The following is a 24,732-nucleotide window of genomic DNA, read 5'->3' as shown; positions in this document are numbered from 1 at the left end:
ATCCCTGTCCCTCTCCCACCCCCATCACTGTCCCTCTCCCACCCCCAGCACTGTCCCTCTCCCACCCCCAGCACTGTCCATCTCTAAACACCAACCCCATCACTGATTCTGTATTGCTTGGCTGCTCATCAAACATCCTGTCCTGAATGAAACTCTGTTTTTCCAGCTAAATATTGAGGAGACAGAAGCTATTGTGGTCAGTTCACCTCCTCAAACGCCATTCCCTGCAAGCCAACTCAATCCCCCACCACTAACCGCTGTCTGAAAGAGACACTAGTGTCTTCTTTGAGTGCGAGTGACCTTCCAAATTCTCTCCACCGTAAAGATTCCAACTTCTCCTCCTGGAATATCAGCCAGGTGTGGCCATGTCCCAGCACATCTGCTCCCAAACCCTCCATCCATGCCATAACTTCTGGACTCCTCTTTCCCAGTGCTCTCTGGCTTGTATTCTCTGCTGTCGCTATCCTGAGTGATGCCTTTTCCCAGTCAGCCATTAAAGTGGTTGCTGTTGTGTTGAATACATCTTAATACACTCATCATAAATTAATAATATGATCATGTATTATTAATTCAAACATATATTAATCTGATAAATATCAATAATGTAAACATGTGTCAGATAAAACTCTATTAATAATAGCTATGCTTATTAATTATGCAAACATATAATAACAATACAGACATAATTAGTAGTGCAAATTAAACAGGAGGGCTCAGAGGAGTACACAAAGAAACTTTGAAATGGTAGCTGGATTTGTGGATGAAAAGCTACTGGTCAGCATGACACAGAGAACCTGCACAGGGTTATGGACAGGTTAAGCAAATGTGCATAAACCTGGCAGATCAAATACAACATAAGTGTCTGCACTTTGGCTGGAAGGAAGGAACAGCTGGATATTATTAAATGGTGAAAGACTGTCGAAAGCTACACAACAGGGGGATTAAAGAGTCCTTATCCATAAACCACAAACAAAACTACCATCCAGGCTCACTGGGTAATACGGGAGGCAAATGGAATGTTGACCTTTATTTCAAACGGATTTTGTTTTAAATTCACTCAGGATGTAGGTGTATCTGGCCAAGCCAGAGGCCAGTTAAGAGTCAACCACATTGCTGTGAATTCTTTACCATAGAGAGCAGTAGGCTGTAAGTGAGCTGTAAGGGAATCAAAGTTTATAGGGAAATGTTTTGAGGATTATCAGATCCTCCATGATGTCATTGATCTGGCCTACATGTGACTACAGATCCATGACAATGTGATTAACCCTTGACCTGGACAATTAGGGATGGGTAGTAAATGCCGGTCAAACCAGCAGCACAAACATCTTATGAACAAGTTTTTAAAAGCTTCGCTATGTTGACAGGCTGCTCCTGACGTACCCTTCTGCACTTTTCATTGAACCAGGGTTAATCCTTTAGCTTTGTGTTGATGGTAGAGCAGGGGATATGCTGGGCCATGAAATTACAGAGAGCAGAAAAATGGCAGAAAGGGGAGATGCTCAGCTGGAGAGCCAGTACAGACAGGATGGGTCAAATGACTTGTACCTGTGCTGATGGAATATCCTATGATTCTGTTGTTTTGCTTTAATCAATGGAATATAGAAAGAAGGAACAGCTAACGAAGCATCTTTATCTGATTGCAGCAATAACACTGTGGGTTTGTTTTTTTTGGATGGGGGCACTTCAGGAAGACGAATGACTAGGAATAATTCATTGGAATGACACACCAGATGAAGGAATTGTGGTATAGACTCAGATGGAAAAGCAGCAAACATTTGGCAATCTTCACATTTGTGATTGAGCCAGCATTATTGCCAGAAATGGAGAACAGACACCACTAATAATACTTTGGACTGACCAAAAGAAAGATTTAAGTATTTTGGAAGGAGCACAGTAATGTTAATAATTATGGTCAGGAAGGGGCACAGAAATTGCAAAACACTCCACAATATTTGCATTATTTAAAGTCTTAGCTAACAATTTATCCACAACTTTCTGCCAAAATGGTAGAAAAAGCCATTTGTCTTGTAGAATCTGACTGCCATATTTATCAATCTTGACCACGGGCACTGCTCTTCAAAGTTCTCCTTCCAATGATCTGATGTCACCAACTTTATCAAAACATTTTCACGAGCAGCTCCCTCCACTATATGCACTTCCAAATGTCAAATCAAAGAGTGTCTTTGCAGGAGGAGGCCATTCAGCACCTCTAGCCTGTTCTTCTGCCATTCAATGAGATCATGCTGATCCGTTAGCTAATTCTTCACACCCATCGATTCCCTGTGTCCATTCATATTTGTAGGAAAGCCAAGCGTTTATAAATCACAGATGTAATGGCCTTTTGCAGAAATGTGTTCCAAACGTCTCCAATTCTTTCTGTGTGGAAATGTTTCCTAATGTCACTCCTGAAAGATCAGTCTCTATTGACCTGTTTGCCTACTAATGCAAAGCTCTCCAGAAATAGTTTCTCCCAATCTACCCATTCTGTTCCCCTTACAATCTTGTGAACTTTGATCAAAATACTTAAATCCAACTCTAGCTCCTTTACGGTTCAACATTAATTCTGGTACAGTTGTGCTATATTGCCTCCAAGGTCACTATCTCCTTTGTAAGGTGTGGGTCAGGTCTCAAAAGGGCTTTTTATAGCTAAAGTTTAACTCACCTAAATCTGTTCATTCCTCATCTTGACTTAGATACATTCTTCAAATCTTATGGGGAAAGGTCGGATAGGCTAGACCTGTATCCATTGGAGTTTACAAGAATGAGAGGTGATCTTATTGAAACATATAAGATGAGGTGAATTTTGTTTCTTTCAGATGGTCATGGATGTGTGGAACTTTCTCGCCCAGACAGCATTGGAGGCGGGGAGGTAGAGGTAGGTAGATATTTGAAACACAAGGGAGACAAAGGGTTTTGGGGGTGGGTGTGCAGTTGGGAGAGTAGAGTTGAGGCCACAAACAGATCAGGCTTAACCTTATTGAACAGCAGAGTAGACTTGAGGAGCCGAATAGCCTGCTCCTGCTCCTAATTAGTCAGTTTGTAAAATGAGACAGACTGTCATCCAGGAATACTCACTGGGTCTGTTACTGTCCATTGTGAGAGTGAGCTGCACCTTGTCATAGAATCCCTACAGTGTGGAAACATGCCATTCGGCCCATCGACTCCAACACTGACCACAGGCACTGCTCTCCAAAGTTCTCCTTCCAATGGTCTGATGTCACCAACTTTATCCGTCCGAAGAGAATCCCACCCAGAACCATCCCCTGTAACCCCACATTTTCCATGGTTAACCCACCTAGCCTGCACACCCCTGAACACTATGGGCAACCTAGCATGGCCAATCCACCTAACCTGCACATCTTTGGACCGTGGGAGGAAACCCGAGCACCCGGAGGAAACCCACATAGACACGGGGAGAATGTCCGAACTCCACACAGACAGTAGCTTGAGGGTGGAATCGAACTCAGGTCCCTGGCGCTGTGAGGCAGCAGTGCCAACTACTGAGCCACCAAGTCACTCACCGCAAGCCATCAGTGATCACGGTATGACAAACTGCGGGCACATGCACAGGCAGCTCCAGAAACCCCGAAGCCTTGCTCTCCATTGTCGAGTAGCTTCACTGGCCAGCTCCTGTGCTTTCATCCATTTATTGTGAAGAGCTTGAGCTCCAGACCTACTTGTAACAGTTCCGCGTCTTGTCTGCTGAATCCTTCTCAGCAGCAGCAGCTTTTCCAACGGGAACCTGCCTCACCCAAGCAATGCTTCAATACGCTCATTGAAAAGCACGGCAACTTTTTCTTTCCTTTATTCTTTCATGAGATGTGGGCATCTCTGGCAAGGCCAGCATTTGTTGTCCAGCCCTAATTGCCCTTGAATTGATTAATTTGCTAGGCCGATTCACAGGGCAATTAAGAAGGGAGATATGATGCTGCGCTAATGCCAATGGCCTAGTAACATAGAGATCCAGACTAAGGCTTCTGCAAGAAAAAGAATAGAGTTCAATTGTCGTAAAAACCCCATTTGCTTCATGATGTCCTTTCGGGGGTAATCTGCCATCCTTACCTGGTCTGACCTACATGTAACTCCAGTCCCACAGCAAAGCGGTTGACTCTTAACTGCATTCTGAAATGGCCTACAGAGCCACTCAGTGCAAGGGCAATTAGGGACAGGTAATAAGTTCTGGCATAGCTCGCAATGCACTCATTGCATGAATGAATGAAAAAAACACATTGCTCTGCGTTTGGAGTCACATTTAGGCCAGATCAGGTAAGATTTCATTCCCTAAGGGATATCAGTGAATCCATTTTCACAACAATAAGTAATACCTTTATGGTCACCGTTGCTGAGACCAGTTTTCAATTCCAGTATGAGTCCAAATTCACTAGTTTCAATGGCTTTGAACCCATATCACCAGAGCCTTTGGGATCACTAGACCAGTATCAGAAACATTGAGCCACTATCTTCCCTTTCATTATGCCTTGCCTCTCCACACAGTGTGTACAAATAGCTGCTCATCAGTGACACTCCTAATCAACAGTATCTAAACTAATCTGAGAGTACGCAGTCATGGCTGAGCATTTAAGGCACTGCATTTGAAATCCCGGCAGGTCTCCCTATGCAGGTTCAACATCCAAGGGCTCTTGAGGAGCAGTGGTAGTGTATCTACCTCTGGGCTAGCAGGCCAAGGTTCAATACCACTTGTTCCAGAGGTGTTCAAAGCATCCCTAAACAGGTTACTTTAAAATGGTCTGAAGCATCGAGTTATTACTCGAGAGTATTACAGAATTATTACTGCTCTATCAGAAGTGCTGTGCCTTGGTTAAAGAAAGGTCCCACTTCGAAGTAGAATTAGGTTTTATTGTCCTCAAGTACACGGATACAGGAGTACAGTGAAAAGTGTACAATGTCGCCATTCCTGGCACCATCTTAAGTACAAAGGTACTTAGGTACAAAATCTTAGGGACAAAGTCGAAAAATAACGAAATAAAGTTAAAAATTCAACATTAAAGCTTAGCCATGCTAGGCTCGCACTCCCCACAGGAGTTCGGTCTCCTCTGTGCTGGGCTCAGTCTCCTCTGGTTATTATTAAAGACTCCTGTGTGGACATTTCAAAGAAGGAGGATTTGCCCTCTGGTCCTCAATCCTGGCCTTTAACCAAAGAGGAAGGAGATAAACACAAAAACTCAACTGTTCCATTGTCTATCGCAAGAACTTGCAAAATAGCTGCTGCACTTGCCCACACAACAATCACAGTACTTCAGTAACACATATGGTGTATGCAGTACTCTGCGATGTTACTGAGAGGTGTGATAAATCTCATTCTGGCTTGCTGCTTCATTTCCCTTCCCTTCTGTTCACTCATTACATTCCACCAAGTCCTTTGGTAAACCTTTATGCTTATCCACTGCCCTCTCTGCAGTTCCCAATGAGCTAACTGAAAAGATGCAGCATCTATAATTTCAGTCATCGACGTTATCATCATTCCTCAATGCAGTTGAATCTGAACTGGCCTCTGAAAAGGCCCTAGCAAGCCACTCAGTCCAAAGGCAACTGGGGAAACAATTGGCTTGCTAGTGACCCCCACATTCCAAGAAGGAATAAAGAAAGAATAAAGAAAAATCACTTCTCACAACCAATTTTTGATTTGTGATCCTTGGACTGTCTGGAATCTCAGAAGAGCCGCAAAATTGGGAGACTTCCTTTTTATAACATGTATTATCGTTGTCAGAAATGACACAGTGTGGAGCTGGAGGAACACAGCAGGCCAGGCAGCATCAGGGAAGCAGGAAAGTTGACATTTCAGGTCGGCACCTTTCTTCAGTAAAAGTATCCTCTGATGCTCCCTGGCCTGCTGTGTTGTTCCAGCTCCGCGCTGTGTTATCTCTGACTCCAGCATCGGCAGTTCTTACTATCCCTGAGTGAGTTATCTTTGTCGGGCATTACTTTTGTTGCTCCAGACTATGACAACTTGAATTTACATAGCATTTTTAACACCAGTTAAATGTCCCAAGAGACTTTCCAGGAAACGAAACAGACTACGTTCACATAGGAAAAGTTAGGAGACATAGCTTCAAATGGCATGACCAAAGATGCTATAAACGATATGGACAGCATCACACAGTGGGCAAGTAATTGGTAGATGGAATATAATGCAGAGAAATATCCGTTTGCAGCAGAGGTTTCCAACGTCTTATGAAGAGACATTGCACAGTTTAAGCCTATACTATTTAGAAGAATGAGAGGAGATATAATTAAGATGCTAAAGAGGATTGAGAAATAGATGTAGAGAGGATATTTCCTCATGTGGGCAATCCAGAATGAGAGGTCATAGTTTTAGGATAAGGGGCAACAGATTTAAAACAGAGATGAGGAGAAATTATGGTGCAATGGATGCTGGGACATTGAGTAAATTTACAGAGGAGATAGACAAGAGTTTTAATGAGTAATGGGTTGAAGGGTCATGGAAAGACGGCAGGAGGTGGAGTTGACGCCGAGATGAAATCAGCCATGAACATATTGAATGGTAGAGCAGGGTCAAAGGGTTGAACTGCCTTCAGGAAGCTCACCATATCCTCTTCAGGGCAGTTAGGAATGGGCAATAAAGGCTGGCACCCAAAATCCTGTAAAATAGTAAAAACAGGAAGAAATGGGCTGAAATGATCAGGTTGGGGTTGAGGATGCCAAGGCAGAGTGAGGTTTGATTCAGTCTCAGGCAGCGGTCACAGAGGGGAAATGGAATTGTTGGTCAGCAGGTTGAGATTATGCATGGACAGGGCAAGATTGGCAATGTCCACAGTCTTCGCAATGGTTCAATGGGAGAACTGGATGATAGACAAGCAGACTGAAAGCACAGGTCAGCAGAGGAATCAAGGAAGATGATGATGAGGTCAACCTCATTTAATATGAGACAATCCAAACATGTAGTTGAGAATTCACATCATGGCTATTGAGAACACTGTTGTCTGGATTAGATTTAAGACCAAATGCAATTACCAGAGGGTCCTCTATTTAAGTATGTCAAGAATATTTCATGAAAGAATTGCATATCCTGCAGTGTGAACTGGAATCTAGAGATATAGACTCCATTAGTGTTACCTCAGTATCAGGAGGAATGGATGGATAGCAGAAATATTATTTGCTTTCAGACTCAATGATATGTACCGCAAAGCAAGGAGCAAACGTAAATTTGGTGTGGAGTGGCATTCATGGCGTATGACATTCTGACAATCAACACTTACCTGCTGCCAAAAAGGTCCAGCCTTCTGATGAAACAAACATGCTTCTTGGTGAAATCAGCACCTTTTCAGGCTCCCTTCCTGCAACCAAACCGAACACAGGAAGCTACTCAATTCCCTCGGAATTTGTCTCATTCACTTTTCCACAATAATGCCAGGAAATATTCTGCAGCAGCCACTTTGCTTAGCAAGATCTTTGCTGCTGCATCTTATAAAACACACAGAATTAATGTCTATGTCATCCGAGTTTAAGGGTTGTGGTACACTTTCAATGTATTTTCTTTCATGAAGAACTGCACCTCACTGGGTAGCACTCAGAGAGCTAGTGGTATAGTGGGACAGTCATCCAGAGCCCTCTTGCAGATGGTGAAATGTGAATTCAATAAAAACCTGAAATTAAAAGCTAGCCAAATGACAATCATTGACATAAAAACCAGTCTGGTTCACTAATGTCCTTTAGAAAAGGAAATCAGCTGTCCATATCTGGTCTGGTCTACATGTGACCCCAGACCCATAATATTGTGGTTGGCTCTTAATTGTCCTCTGAAATTGTCTCAGCAAACCATTCAGTTCAAGGGGCAGTCGGGATGGGCAATAAATGCTGGCTCAGTCGGAGATGCCCACATGCAACCAATGAATGAATAAAAATAGATCTTCCCCCTGAGGTACAAGGCCTGGGGACTTAGAGGCCCAGTGCAGAGCCTTCAGCACACTGTGCAGGCTGGCATTTCCACAGCGGAACTGAGACAATGCTATAGTGTCACAGATGTTGCCTTCCAAATGATACCCAAGGCCTTTCAGCTGGATGTCCTTGATTCTAGGCATTAGTCTGAACAACAGCAGGAGAATTCTACCTGATCCTTTAACCAAACATCAGTAAGACACAATATGTGGTCAACATCTATTGATGGGAGTTTGCTGTGTGCAAACTGGCAGCTGAACCTCCTATATTAGTACAGTATGTCAATGATTGTGGAACACTTTGGGACATCCAGAGATTCTGAAAGACACTATATAAATGTGTGTCTTCCTTCTTTAACTTTGTGTATTCAATGACTTCACTGAATGATTGGATTCATTTAACAACTTGCATGTCCTCAGGAAGCCACAATGTTTTTCACAACCAATGGATTGACTTATTGAGGTACAGTTACTGTCATCAGTCAGCTTCATGCCTTGTAAGATCCCATAAACAGTACATTAATGCTCAATTGATACATTTTTGAGGTTTATTGGTGGAGTCAAACTGTCAGGGCAACATGTTCTGTTCTTTCTTCAACAGTAAGAGGTTTTTAAGGATAAGTTTAAGTTAAGGGATAAGGGATAAGTCCTTTTAGGACTGAGATGAGGAGAAATTTCTTCAACCAGAGAGTGGTGAGCCTGTAAAATTCGCTACTGCAGAAAGTGGTCAAGGCCAAAACATTATCTTTCCAAGAAGGAGGAAGATGTAGCTCTTGTGTCTAAGGGGATCAAGGGATAAGGTGAGAGGACAGGATTAGAATATTGAGCTCAATGATCATTCATGATCTTATTGAATGGCGTAGTAGGCTTGAATGGTCTACTTCTGCTCCTGTCTTCTATGTTTCCACCTGAGTCAGAAGTCACATCACAACAGGTTATAACCAAACAGGTTTATTTGAAATCACATGCTTTTGGAGAGCTGCTCCTTCATCAGCTGCTCTGAAAGTTTGTGATTTCAAATAAACCTGTTGGACTATAACCTGGTGATGTGTGATTTCTGATTCTGTCTATCCCAGTCCAACACCTGCACCTCCACATCATGTCCACCTGAGCAAGTACACAGTTCAAACACGTGCCAAAAAATCAGCATCCATGACAGTAAGGTCATATAGTCATAAAGTCATACAGCACAGAAACAGAAATAGAAACATAGAAGATAGGAGCAACAGGAGGACATTCGGCCCTTCTAGCCTGATCCGCCATTCATCATGGTGATGGCTGATGGTCCAACTCAATCCTAATCCCGCCTTCTCCCCATAACATTTGATCCCATTCGCCCCAAGTGCTATATCTAGCTGCCTTTTTTTTTCTTTATTCGTTCATGGGACGTGGGCATCCTTAATTGCCCAGAGGGCAGTTAAGAGTCAACCACATTGCTGTGGGTCTGGAGTCACATGTAGGCCAGACCAGGTAAGGATGGCAGTCCTTCCCTGAAGGACATTAGTGGACCAGATGGGTTTTTCCAACAATCAACAATGGATTCATGGTCATCATTAGATTCTTAATTCCAGATATTTATTGAATTCAAATTTCACCATCTGCTGTGGCAGGATTTGAACCCAGGTCCCCAGAACATTATCTGGGCCTCCAGCGCTAATACCACTAGACCATCACCTCCCCTGAATTCAATGTTTTGGCATCAACTATTTCCTATGGTAGTGAATTCCACAGGCTCACCACTCTTTGGGTGAAAAAATGTCTCTTCATCTCTGTTCTAAATGATGGTCCAACTTGCCCACACTGACCAGATATCCTAATCTGACCTAGTCCCATTTTCCGGCATTTGGCCCACATCCCTCTAAACCCTTCCTATACATTTACACATCCAAGTGCTTTTTAAATGTTGTAATTGTATCCACCTCCATCACATTCTGTAACTACATGTTCCATACACGCACCCACCCTCTGAGTGAAAAGAATTATCCCTTTTAAAATTTTTGCTCTCTCACCTTAAACTTATGCCCTCTAGTTTTGGATTCCCCATGTGGGAAACCTCTATAAGGTCACCCCTCAGCTTCCAATGTTCCTGCGAAAATGGCTCCAGCCTATTCAGCCTCTCCCTACAGCTCAAACCCTCCAGTACTGGCAACATCCTCATAAATCTTTTCTGAACCCCTTCAAGTTTAACAACATCCTTCCTATAGAAGGTTGACCCAGAATTGAATACAGTATTCTGAAGGTGGCCTAACCAATGTCCTGTACAGCCACAACATGATGTCCCAATTCCTCATTACAGTGCAGTACAGGCCCTTCGGCCCTCGATGTTGCGCCGACCTGTGAAACCAATCTGAAGCCCATCTAACCTAAACTATTCCATTATCATCCATATGTTTATCCAATGACCATTTAAATGCCCTTAAAGTTGGCGAGTCTACTATTTTTGCAGGCAGGGCATTCCACACCCTTACTACTCTCTGAGTAAAGAACCTACCTCTGACATCTGTCCTATATCTATCACCCCTCAATTTAAAGCTATGTCCCCTCATGCTAGCCATCACCATCCGAGGAAAAAGGCTCCCACTGTCCACCCTATCTAATCCTCTGATCATCTTGTATGTCTCTATTAAGTCACCTCTTAACCTTCTTCTCTCTAACGAAAACAGCCTCAAGACCCTCAGCCTTTCCTCATAAGACATTCCCTCCATACCAGGCAACATCCTGGTAAATCTCCTCTGCATCCTTTCCAATGCTTCCACATCCTTCCTATAATGCGGTGACCAGAACTGTACGCAATACTCCAAGTGTGGCCGCACCAGAGTTTTGTACAGCTGCAACATGACCTCATGGCTCCGAAACTCAATCCCTCTACCAATAAAACCTAACATACTGTACGCCTTCTTAACAACGCTATCAACCTGGGTGGCAACTTTCAGTGATCTATGCACATGGACACCGAGATCTCTCTGCTCATCCACACTACCAAGAATCTTACCATTAGCCCAGTACTCTGTATTCCTGTTACTCCTTCCAAAGTGAATCACCTCACACTTTTCCGCATTAAACTCCATCTGCCACCTCTCAGCCCAGCTCTGCAGCTTATCTATGTCCCTCTGTAACCTGCAACATCCTTCCGCACTATCCACAACTCCACCGACTTTGGTGTCATCCACAAATTTACTAACCCATCCTCCTACGCCCTCATCCAGGTCATTTATAAAAATGACAAACAGCAGTGGCCCCAAAACAGATCCTTGAGGTACACCACTAGTAACTGAACTCCAGGATGAACATTTCCCATCAACCACCACCCTCTGTCTACTTACAGCTAGCCAATTTCTGATCCAAACCGCTAAATCACCCTCAATCCCATGCCTCCGTATTTTCTGCAATAGCCCACCATGGGGAACCTTATCAAACGCTTTACTGAAATCCATATACACCACATCAACCGCTTTACCCTCATCCACCTGTTTGGTCACCTTCTCAAAGAACTCAATAAGGTTTGTGAGGCACGACCTACCCTTCACAAAACCGTGTTGACTATCCCTAATCAAATTATTCCTTTCGAGATGATTATAAATCCTATCTCTTATAATCCTTTCCAACACTTTACCCACAACCGAAGTAAGGCTCACTGGTCTATAATTACCAGGGTTGTCTCTACTCCCCTTCTTGAACAAGGGGACAACATTTGCTAGTCTCCAGTCTTCTGGCACTATTCCTGTAGACAATGACGACATAAAGATCAAAGCCAAAGGCTCTGCAATCTCCTCTCTAGCTTCCCAGAGAATCCTAGGAAAAATCCCATCCGGCCCAGGGGACTTATCTATTGTCACACCTTCCAGAATTGCTAACACCTCCTCCTTATGAACCTCAATCCCGTCTAGTCTAATAGACTGTATCTCAGTATTCTCCTCGACAACATTGTCTTTTTCCTGTATGAATTCTCCTCGACAACATTGTCTTTTTCCTGTGTGATTCTCCTCGACAACATTGTCTTTTTCCTGTGTGATTCTCCTCGACAACATTGTCTTTTTCCTGTGTGAAATACCTTCCAAATACCAAATACCAAATACCAAATACCAAATGCCAAATACCTTCTTCAAAACCCTGTTTACCTACGACTCCACTTTCAAGGAACTATGCATCTGCACACCTAGGTCTCTTTGTTCAGCAACTTTCTCCAGAACTCTATCATTAAGTGTATAAGTCCTGCCCTGGTTTGCCTTACCAAAGTGCAACACCTCATATTTAGCTAAATTAAACTCCATCTGCCACTCCATGACTATTTGGCCCATCTGATCAAGGTCCTATTGTACTCTGAGATAATCTTCTTCACTGGCCACTACACCACCTATCTTGGTGTCATCTGCAAACTTACTGACCATACCTCCCATATTCACATCCAAATCATTTATATAAATGATGAAAAGCAGTGGACCCAGCAGTGATTCTTGTGGCACACCACTGGTCACAGTCCTCCAAGTCTGAAAAGCAACTCTCCACCAGCACCCTCTGCCTCCTCCCTTCGAGCCAATTTTGTATCCAATTAACTAGCTCCATCTGGATCCCATGTGATCTAGCCTTACTAACCAGTCCACCATACGGAACCTTGTCGAACACCTTACTGAAGCCCATATAAACAATGTCTATCATTCTGTCTTCATCAATCTACTTTGTCATCTCTTCAAAAACTCAGTCAAGTTAGTGAGACATGATTTCCCACACACAAAGCCATGCTGACTATCCCTAATCAGTCTTTGCCTTTCCAAATGCATATAAATCCTGCCCTCAGAATCCCCTCCAACAATTTACCCACTATTGACCTAAGTCTCTAGCTCCCTGACTTTTCCTCATAATCTTTCTGAAATAAAGGCACCACATTAACCACTCTCCAGTCTTCCGGCACCTCACCCATGGCTGTCGATGATGCAAATAAAGCAGCAAGGTTCCCAACAATCTCTTTCCTAGATTCCAACAAAGTTCTAAGAGATACATGATCATGTCCTGGGGATTTATCCACCTTGAAGACCTCCAGCACCCGCTCTTCTGTAATATGAACTCTTTTCAAGACATTACTGTTTATTTCCCTGAGTTCCCTAGCTTCCATGTCTTTGTCCAAAGTAAATCTTGATGCGAAATATTCATTTAATATCTCACCCATCTCCTGCAGTTCCATGTATTGACAGCCACCTTGATCTTTAAGGGGCCCTATTCCCTCCCTAGTTACTCTTTTGTCCTTAATGTATTTGTAGAATCTCTTTGGATTCTCCTTAACCCTATTTGCCAAAGCTATCTCATGTCCCCTTTTTGCTCTCTGATTTCCCTCTTAAGTATACTCCTTCTGCCCTTATACTCTTCCAGGGATTTACTTGATCTCAGCTGTCCATACCCGACATATGCCTCCTTCTTTTTCTTGACCAGAGCCTCAATTTCTCTAATTAAAAAGAAATGAAAGAACTGCAGATGCTGTAAATCAGGAACAAAAACAGAAGTTGCTGGAAAAGGTCAGCAGGTCTGGCAGCATCTGTAAAGAGAAATCAGCGTTAACGTTTCAGCCTCAGAAACATTAACACTGATTTCTCTTCACAGATGCTGCCAGACCTGCTGAGCTTTTCTAGCAATTCCTGTGTTTGTTCCTCAATTTCTCTAATCATCAAGCATTCCCTACACTTAGCAGTCTTTCCCTTCACACTAACAGGAACATACTGTCTCTGAACTTTCGTTATCTCATTTTTAAATATCTTCGTAACCATCCCTTTACCTCCAAAGCCTCTCCCAACCAACTTTTGAAAGTTCCTGTCCAATACCGTCAAAATTGGCCTTACTCCAATTTAGAACTTAAAGGTTTTAATCAGTTTTATGCTTTTCTATAACTATTTTAAAGCTAATAGAATTATGTTCACTAGCCCATAAGGGCTCCCGCACTGACATCTCAATCATGTGCCCCAGTCCAGATAATGTCCTCATGTTCTGGACTTGAACCAACAGCTTCTGACTCAGAGAAGGGACATCCACTGAGCCAGGTACTCATAAAGAACTTTGATTTTGTAATGATTACAAAATAAAAGAAGTTTTCTGCAATTTTTTTTTAATTCCATGCTCACATTGAGCTGAAGTAGCCAATTACCTCAGTTGGGCTAGATGGAAAGGGTTTGGATCAGATTAATCCCAACAGCATTTTTATTCCTTTATTCATTCACGGGATGAGGGTGTCACTGGCTAGGCAGCATTTATTGCCCATCCCTAATTGCCCAGAGGTCAGTTAAGAGTCAACCACATTGCTGTGGGTCTGGAGTCACATGTAGACCAGACCAGGTAAGGATGGCAGTTTCCTTCTCTAAAGGACATTAGTGAACCAGATGGGTTTTTCCTCAACAATCGACAATGGATTCACGCTCATCGTAAGACTCTTAATTCCAGATATTTACTGAATTCAAATTCCACCATCTGCTGTGGTGGGATTTGAACCTGGGTCCCTGGGACATTATCTGGGTCTCTGGATTAACTGTCCAGTGATAAAACCACTAGGCCATCGCCTCCCCCTTTGAAGTTTGATGTCATGCCCCCAGCACGGGCATCAAACTTCAATCTGGCTCAGCCAGATGTGGGCTTCCCTTTGTGTCCTACCCATAGTAAAAGATTGTTGCACTTTGCTGTGATGTAGTGAATAGTTACCAAGGAACCACCTTCAGCTGAGCCCTTAAAAGAAATCTCAGTTAGTCAGCTATAAAGGTAGTGAAATTGGCATCAGTATCACTGCAGCTAAATCAGGGATAATAGGAATCAACAATCCTGACAATAATGGATATTGACAGCATCATTTGTTATGTCTTGCACGTAAGACACACACCCTGGACAAAGAATGGCCACTTGAGCATGTTTCAGAAAACTGTCATTACCTGCTAAACTGAAACAAACACAACATAGTTCAGACACTGGAAATGTACACTATCTACCTCAGTATGAACCGGCATCTTTCAAATATTGCTCTGTAGCTAATTACCCCTAAGCCAGAAGAATGTAGCAACATAAGAACAAAGAGCAGGAGTTGACAATTCAGTTCTTGGACCCAGCTCTGTGGGTTCAAAATCCCATTCCAACAACTTTACTGCAAAAACAAAGTAGGTTTCCCAGTGCAGTACTGAGGGCATGCCCAAGTTCTGGAGGTGCTGACTTTCAGGTGAAATCTCATGCCTTTCCTTTCAGGTGGGTGAGTACAGCACCTTGGCACAATTTGAAAGAAGGACAGTGAAGAAATGTTGTTCTGGAAAATATTCATCCCTCCAACCAAACCAGAGAGAGCTGTTTATCTGATCATGTATTTAATTACTGCTTGTTAGAACTTGCCATGTAACAAATAGTTGCTGTATTTCTTACAATATACCCGAGTCAGCCCAGTATCACTTAGGGCCTGAGGTTATTACAGACACTATATAAATGCAAACTTGTTTTTAGCAACACAAGTGGAGAAAATAATGAAAGGATAAATTGTGATCTTCTGACGTCCAGCAAATAATCTGGATTTACAATGATGTTTGAGTTGGGAATATTTGACTGGTATTTTATCCACTAATTAGTGTTTACTGAAGCATGATTGTTTAAAGCATCAGTGGATGTTGAATTAAATTTAAAGTGGTCAATTATTTGATTTTCAGACAAAGCACACCAAATATTAACAAAAAATTTGACTGATCTAAGAAGATTGAAGACCTCTGCTCTTCCTCACCTGCAGGACCCTGTTAATTAATTTATACATTATATAATCATTTATAACAAAGTTAATATAAATTATTTATACTGCAAATATGGGCAGTTCTACATAATGCATCATTCCTTTTATTACAGAACATCGTTACAATTTGATTAGGTTTAGTATAAATACCATTGCAGATACTTTTTTCTGATATTTTGAAACTTGTATTTGAGGCTCCCAATTGATCAAGTGATTTAAATAAAAACAAGCCAGTGATGATCCATAATTCCCAATCATATTTAAAACTTTTGGGGTGTGGAGAGGTGGGGGAGGGGGTTTGCCAGATGCCTAGCTGTAAACTTCCTGCAGCCTATCGATATCCTGGTGTGTACCCTCTGGCAATCCTCCTCACTGTCCGCAGCTCCTCCAACCTTTCTGTCATTCACCAACTTACTAATCAGACCACCTACATTCTCCTCCAAATCATTTATATATATTACAAACAGCTGGGGTCCCTGCACTGCTCCCTGTGGAACATCACTCGTCACAGATCTCCAGTCAGAAAAACACCCTTCCATCGCTAGGTTGCCATTAGGGACCTTGATAAAGGCCTTGCTAAAGTCCATGTAGACAACACCCACTGTCCTGCTGTCAACAATCATCTTTGTCTCTTTCTAAATGAACTCTATCAAGTTTGTGAGACACGACCTTCTCCACACAAAGCCATCCTGCCTATCATTAATAAATCCATATTTTTCCAAATGTGAATAAATACTGTCCCTAAGAATCTTCTCTAATGATTTCCCTACCACTAACATAAAGCTCACCAGCCTGTAATTTCCCGGATTATCCCTGTTGCTCTTAAACAAGGGAACAACGTTGGCTATTCTCCAGTGCTCTGGGACCTCACCTGTGGCTAAAGAGGATACAAAGATTTCATACAAGGCCCCAGCAGTTTCCTCAGCTGCTTCCCTCAGCATTCTGGGATAGATCCCATCAGGTCCTGGGGACTTGTCTACCTTAATGCTTTTTAAAACACCCAATACCTCCTCCTTTTTTATACTGATAGCCCTAGAATATGAATGGACCCCTCTCTAGACTTACTGTCCACCATGTCCTTCTCCTTTGATGCATTATTTGGAAGGTGAGCTGCGGCCTGCCAAAAGGCTTCCAACTGCAGTGTAATAATTCTGTGATTCTGAACCTAGGAAATTTTCTCGGTGTCCAATATTTATCCATCAACTAATATCAGTGAAACAGATTATTCCATCACTATCTCATTGCTGTTTATGGTTTATGTATATGAAAATTGGCTGCTGCACTAGCTGCATTACAGCAATGACTCCACTTTGAAAAGTACCTCACTGGCTGTAAAGTGCTTAAAGATGTCCTGAGTTTGTGAAAGGCGCTTTATAAATGCAAGTCATTCTTTCCTCAATGTGACTGCCGTCCCATACCAACATGGTTTATTCCTAATTGTCCTTGGACCCAGTCTAGTGAGTCACTTAGTTTTATCAAAATGATACTGAGTGCAGGTGACTAGCACAGCACCTTCCCAGATCAGCCTGGCATGTATGATAAACACTGGCCTTGCCAGCGATGCCCACAATAAACTATAACAAAGATGAACAGTTACCACGAATGTACTGCTGCTTTGCAATTTCAATTGGTTGTGTTGGTATGGCTTGAATATTCTGTAAGGAAAATAGTAAGGCACAGGTAAATTTACAGTTCTATTTTAAAAACAAACAATAATACTAGTTTCAATTAAATAGAAGGAAAGCATAATGGGGGCAGGACCATAGAAATAGGAAGAGGCCATTCACCATTCACTATCTCACCATATAATTAGATGAGGGCTGATGTGTAGTTTAATACCATTTGTCCAAACAGACACCAGTCGTGGTGGAGGAGCATGTTTTCTGTACAAGACACAAGGACTCTTCATAAAAACCTGAAGAATCCGCTCATCGGAAAGAAAGTGTATGAGTCAATTGACAATAGGTGGATTGGCCGTGCTAAATTGTCCAGAGTGTCCAGGGATGTGTAGGCGAGGTGGATTAGCCATGGAAAATGCAGGTTTACAGGGATAGCGTAGGGGAGCAGGTCTGGGTGGGATTCTGTTTGGAGGGTTGGTGTCGACCCAATGGGCCGAATGGCCTGATTCCACAATGTAGGGATTCTATGACACTATTCTTTGATTCTCCGACAGGAGTTCGGGGCCTTGGCTGTCATGTTGAATACTTTGTTGCCGAGGCTTGGCTACGATTGTCTTCAGAAACAATCTAACAATATCAGCGAGCAAAACTTTCAACTCAGTTTTAGTTTCAAATATTTTCAGGGACAGGGTTTTGAGATAGTGCTCAATTTTTAAGCAAAAATGTCTTTTTATAAGATGAAATGAAGGCTTAATCTTAGTAGCTGTGGCAGATTAGTCTCAGTTTAAGGGACAAATTAACAAAGGAAATTGCTAGTGTTATGACAGTGAGACAGACAGCCGAAGCAAATCAGCCTTTCTACCTCTGTATTCACAACACAGTAAAATTAAAACCTTCAAGGATCCTCAAAATTGACCCCAATGGTTCCTAACCAGACTCTTGTATAATCAATCGGAGACTCAGAGAATAATCAATTCAAGAAACTGGTTGTATCTTAAAAAAAGACTGAGCAATTTATTAACAATATAATAAATTTAATAGAGCAAAAATTAAACAGCAATGTAATCTAATGGTTTTTAACCCATTCACAACACAGACAAGCACATACAGCTATGGGATAAATAAAGGAAAATCACAACACTGGCCAGATTACTTCGGCAATTTTCACGATGCACTGTTCCATAGGCAGAGATGGTGATTTATTTGTTGATTTTCTGAGGATGTCAATCAGGGCCACCTTTTCAGCTCACTCAGAAAAGATCAGTAATACTTCTACCTCAGTTCTCTATACTTTGAACTTCCAAGAGCTGCTCATGGGAAGTTAGGTTTAAGCTTTCAAATCTTCATGCTGTCACATACACAGCCAAACTCCTCCTCCCTGAAAATAGAGTCCAAAACCAATGCAAACTGTGGCCTCTCCCTAGCAGACTGACCATCTCCCCACAAGGTGTCAGTTACTATTCAGTATCTGCCATCTACTTGAGCATTAGGGCTCTCCCAGACTTGCTGGAACCAATTCCAAGGTACTGACCTCATTAATGGCTAACTTCTGCTATCTGTTTAAACATAATTGTGTCAATGGGTTGAGGAGTGGCAGATGGAGTTTAATTTGGATAAATGCGAGGTATTGCATTTTGGTAAAACAAACAAGGGCAGAAATTATTCATGTAAAAGTAGGTAGTGTTGTAGAACAGAGAGACCTAGGGGTTCAGGGACATAATTCTTTGAAGTTTGCGTCACATGTAGATAGGGTGGTTAAGAAAGCATTTAGCTTGCTTGCCTTCATTGCTAAGGCTTTTGAGTATAGCAGTTGTGACATCATATTGAGGTTGTACAGGACATTTGTTGAGGCCTGTTCTGGAGTACTGCGTCCAGTTCTGGTTACCCCGCTATAGGAAGGATACTATTAAGCTGGAGAGAGTTCAGAAAAGATTTATAAGGATGTTGCCTGAAAGGGAGAGTTTGAGTTATAGGGAGAGGCTGGTTACGCTGGTATATTTTCCAATGGAGCTTGTGAGGTTCAGGGGTGACCTTATAGAGGGTTATAAAATGATGAGGGGTATAGATAAGGTGAATGGCAGGTGTCTTTTCCCTAAGATGTGGGGTTTCAAGACTAGGGGGCATATTTTCAAGATGAGAGGAGAAGGATTTTAAAAATACATAAGGGGCAATATAAACAGAGAATGGTTCGTTTATGGAATGAGCTTCCAGAGGAAGTATTGGATGCAGCTGCAGTTACAACATTTAAAAGACACTTAGATAAGTATATGAATAACAAATGTTTGGAGAGATATGGGCCAAGCGCAGGCAGGTGGGACTAGTATAGTTTGGGATTATGGTCAGCATAGATTGGTTGGACCGAAGGGTCCGTTTCTGTGCTGTATGACTCTATGAGTCTATAATGTTCTTTGTCAATGACAAACGTCAGTAGAAGCTTTGGTTCAGTAGTGAACCTGCAATTAATTTCCAGGCCTGGCCTCACAAATAAACGAAAGCTTGTCTGATTGGTCACAGTCACACAAGCTGTTGGCCACAGTCCAAAAGTCGTCGTTAGCTCACATTTCCCTGTTCACAGCTCCAAACCAAAACTGAAAGAAGAATAAAGTAAAACAACTGAAAAGATAGCGAGGTCTCTAACAGCAGGGAGGTGGCAAATTTGAAATGAACGCTTTGGAAGTTGATGTTCTGGTCCAGAGACATTGTGATGGGAAGTTACAGCTATATCTCTGCCTGTTGTACAGTGAGAATGGATATGATAATGAAGTGCTGATTTGTAACATGGTGGAACCATGGCAACAGCACGCAAGCGACTGCGAAGAAACAATGGAATGATTGGTATCAGTGAGAAATGCGTATACAGAGAACAGTACAATGGAAAATGCTGTAACTAAAAGAGGTTGAAAACTGCAGACACATAGTTAATCATAGATAAGGGGAAACCATTACAGCCCGCAAACTACCTGAAGAGATAAAAAGAGAAATTGCTCCGCTGTGCAGAATAGAAGTCTAAACCACAAGCCTCATGGCAATGCTAACCAATGCCCTCCCACAAAAAGATGATAAAAGGGACTGACAAAATAAATGTAGAGAGTTTGAACATAGAACATAGAACAGTACAGCACAGTATAGGCCCTTTGGCCCACGATGTTGTGCCGACCTATTATCCTACTAAGATCAAACTACCCTGCATAACCTACATCATACTAACATCCATGTGCCTATCCAAGAGTCGCTTAAAAGTCTCTAAAGTATCCTTTGTTTCCTCATATGTGACTATCTAGAACATGAGGTCACAAAGAAAACACATGCAACGTGCCTCAATGACTACCGCCTGGGGGCTCTGACCTCCATATTTTTGAAGTGCTTTGAGAGGCTGGTTATGGCTCATATCAGCTCTCGCTTCCCAGCCTCCCTTGATCCAACACCAGCACTCCGCGAGGCTCTTTACCGTATCGCCTATACACTCATGACCGTGTGGCCAAATTTTGTCCGAACTCCATCTACAAGTTCACTGACGACATCACCACTGTAGGCCGGATACCAAACAATGACAAGACAGAATGCAGGAAAGAGATAGAGTGCCTGGTGGCATGGTGTAAAGATAACAATCTCTCCCTCAATGTCAGCAAAACTAAAGAGCTGATCATCAGCTTCACGTAGCAAGGAGGGCACGCCCCTGTCTACACCAATGGTGCTGAGGTGGAGATGGTCAACAGCACCAAGTTCCTAGGGGTGACAATCACCAACAATCTGTCCTGGTCCATCCACAATGGTCAAGAAGGCACAACAATGTCTCCTCTTCCTCAGGAGGCTAAGGAAATTCAGCCTGTCCATAAGGACTCTCACAACTTTTACAGATGCACCATACAAAGCATTCTACCTGGGTGCATCACAGATTGGTATTGCAACTGCTGTGCCCAGAACTATAAGAAACTACAGAGAGTTGTAAACACAGCCCAGTCCATCACGCAGGCCAACCTTCCATCCACTGACTCCATCTATATTTCTTGCTGCCTCGGAACAGCAGTCAACATCATCAAAAACCCCTCCCACCCAGTTATAATCTTTCCCAACCTCTTCCATCAGGCTGAAGATACAAAAGCTTAAACACGCGTATCAACAGGTTCAAGAACAGCTTCTTCCCTGCTGTTATTAGACTGATGAATGGACCTCTCTAATTCAAATCTAATGTTGATCTTGCTTCTTGTGCATCTTCTCTGCAGTTGTAACTTTGCATTCTATCTCTGTATCTTTGTATGGTATATGGTATGATCTGCCTATACTGCATGCAAAACAAAACATCTTACCGTGCCTAGGTAAATGTGACAATAATAAATCAAATTAGATCAAGTCAAAGTCTCGGATCTGGTTTATTCTGGTCATGTTCTTGGACTAATGTATTCATTCTGTGATCTCTTGAAGACATCAGCACAAAGGAGTGTTCTTTTCTGTTGCTTTAATTCTGTATGCTCTGAGAGATTATTGTTAAAACCATGAACAGGGCTTCATTAATGGTAACCATTACCATGGACCTGCGCTGTACAGTGTTTATTTCCAATAACACGGAAAATGGAAATGGAGTTTGGGCACGCAGTGTCCAAAAATAACTAAGTAATTCAGAAAATAATCAAATACCCGAAAAGACTGCAGCCGTAGACCTTCAGCTGGGGCTGCCTGTCACTGGTTTGAGAATGAGTTTCTCGGCGTGAATTATATGTTCCCCCTGAGACAAACACTCAAGGAAGTTTGGAAACTTGTGTGGGCTAAAAAGGCATAAATAGCCAGTGAGATTCTAGTTATTGTCAGGGCTGTGGTGACTACCTTTATTGTACGGACCGGTCCTGCTGTGGGAATAGATGACAAACATTAAGAAAAGGGAGAAACCAAAAAGAGACCATTTGACCCGCAGTGAAAGCTCACAGCTTCCCAAGGTGTCTTGAATAACTCAAATGTACTTTTATCTCTTGATTGCAAACCAAGGACTGTAATGAGGGGAATTAAAGCTGCAAAATGTGAGTTAATGAGGAAAAACAGATAAACAGGGGGAATATAGTTCCCAGGCATTAAGGATCTATGGTGATAATTCAAACAGCACATAATGAGGCTGGGTGGAACATCTCAACTCCTTCCCTGCCCTCTCACTTCTCACCAGAATTACGTTCCAGGCAGGAAGGCCCATGGTCAACCTCTCATCCCATCCCAACAATACTTGAGGCTCTTATTGGCCAATCAAGGACCACGTGATGGCCTCAGCCTGGGATTAAACCAGTCGCAGACCGGCTTGCTGCCAGTTGGGTTCCCCCACTGAGGTTTGTCTAGTTTCCGCTTAAATGCACACTCTGTGTTATTCAATGACATTCAATGGCATCACACCACCACTGAATCCCCCCCATCAGACCCGGGGGTTATCACTGACCAGAAAAGGGACCGGATTCAGCATATAAATACCATGGCCACAAGAGCAGGTCAGAAGCTAGGAATACTGCAGTGAGTAACTCACCTCCTGACTCCTCAAAGCCTGTCCATCATCTACAAGGCACAAGTCAGGAGTGTGACGGAATACTCCCCACTTGCCTGGATGGGTGCAACTCAAGAAGCTTGACACCATCCAGGACAAAGCAGCCCCCACTTGATTGTCACCACATCCACAAGCATCCACTCCCTTCACTACTGACACTCAGTAGCAGCAGGGTGTACTATCTACAAGATGCACTGCAGAAATTCACCAAAGATCCTCAGACAGCACCTTCCAAATCCACAATCACTTCCAATCTAGAAGGAGAAGGGCAGCAGATATTTGGGAACACCACCACCTACAAGTTCCCCTCCAAATCACTGATCATCCTGACCCACATCATATTCATGTCACACAAGTGCCAGGCAATAACCATTGCCAAAAAGAGAGAATTTAAACATTGTTGCTTGACAAACGCATTCCCATCACTGCATCTCCCTCTACTGACATTCTGGGCATTACCGTTTGCTCAAAATAGATCTGGACCAGCCATATATAAACAGTAGCTATAAGAGCATGTCAGAGACTAGGAATTCTGCAGCATGTAACTCACCTCCTGACTCTCCAAAGCCTGTCCAATTTCTGCAAGGCACAAGTCAGGAGTGTGTTGGGATACTCTCCACTTGTCTGGATGAGTGTGGCTCCATAAAGACTCAAAAAGCTCAACCACACCATCCAAAACTAAGCAGGCACTTGATTGACTCCCTTCATTAAAGGCACACTATGTCAGTGGTTTGCACCAACCAGAAAATGCACTGCATCAAATCACCAAAGCTCCTCTGACAGCACCTTCTAAACCAGCAATTTCTACCATATACAGGTACAAAGACTGTAAATATAAACATACGAAACAGGAACTGAAGTAGAATATTTGGCCCTTTGAATCTGCACCACCATAAGATCTATAAGACCATAACACATCGAGTAGAAGTAGGCCATTCAGCCCATCAATATGAGTTAATGAGACAAACAGATAAACGGGAATATAGTTCCCACGCATTAAGAATCTGTGGTGATAATTCAAACAGCACATAATGAGGTTGGGTGGAACATCTAAACTCCTTCGCTGGCCTCTCACTTCACTGGTCTGATAATCCTCAATTCCATGTGCCTTTTCCCCACAAACCTTGATTCCCTTACTGATTGCAAATAAATATACTTAATGACACAGCCTCAACAGCCCTCAGTGGTAAAGAATTTCAGATTCACAACCCTCTGAGAGAAGAAATTTGTCCTCATCTCTGTCTTAAACGGGTGAGCCCTTATTCTGAGATGATTCCCTCTGGTCCTAGACTCTCCCACGAGGGGAAACGACCTTTCCACATCTCCCCTGTCAAATTCCATAAGAATCTTGTATGTTTCAGTAAAGTCACTTTTCATTCTTCTAAACTTCAATGAGTGCAGGCCCAACCTACTCAATCTCTCCTCATAAGACGATCCCTCAATACTCGGTATCAGTTTAGTGAACCCCTTATTCTGCTAAACTCTAATGAATAAAGACCTAGCCTGTCATGCAGTTCTTGAAAGTCAACCCCTTCATCCCAGGAATCAATCTCTTTTGAACTGCTTCTGTTTTGTCTATCATTTGTTAACAATACAGATAACTACACCCTGTACAATTGTAACAAGACCTTAATTGAGTTGTTTTTTGCGATTCACTCATGAGACTTGGGTTTGACTGGCCGGGCCAGCATTTACTACCTTTCCTAGTTGCCCTTCAGAAGGTGGTGGTGAGCTGCCTTCTTGAACCGCTCCAGTCCATGTGCTGGTTAGGGAAGGTATTCCAGTGACACTGAAAGTACAACAATTTATTTCCAAGTCAGGATGGTGAGTGACTTGGAGGCGAACCTGTAGGGGGTGGTGTTCCCATGTATCTGCTGCCCTTGACCTTCTAGATTGGAAAGGAGCTGAAGAAAGGGCTTACAAGAGCTATAAGGGGACATGAGA

General features: G+C 42.7%; 1 protein-coding gene across 1 annotated transcript in view; it reads right to left on the bottom strand.

Moving 5' to 3' along the window:
• The window catches only part of poln (polymerase (DNA directed) nu), a 136,814-nt gene extending 119,513 nt beyond the window's left edge, over positions 1-17,301 (bottom strand). Inside the window, exons 1-2 of the mRNA XM_048595308.1 lie at positions 17,249-17,301; positions 7,239-7,316 (exon numbers count right to left, since the gene is read on the bottom strand). Coding sequence (XP_048451265.1) covers positions 7,239-7,278 — 40 coding nt within the window. The 5' untranslated portion in view covers positions 7,279-7,316; positions 17,249-17,301. The remainder of the gene's footprint in view (positions 1-7,238; positions 7,317-17,248) is intronic.
• Positions 17,302-24,732: the final 7,431 nt, after the last annotated feature.

This window comes from Rhincodon typus, chromosome 3 (assembly GCF_021869965.1).
Source record: "Rhincodon typus isolate 14 chromosome 3, sRhiTyp1.1, whole genome shotgun sequence".
In the NCBI taxonomy this organism is placed as follows: domain Eukaryota; kingdom Metazoa; phylum Chordata; class Chondrichthyes; order Orectolobiformes; family Rhincodontidae; genus Rhincodon; species Rhincodon typus.
The sequence above is the reverse complement of the archived record's forward strand: the minus strand, read 5'-3'. Positions and strand labels throughout refer to the sequence as shown.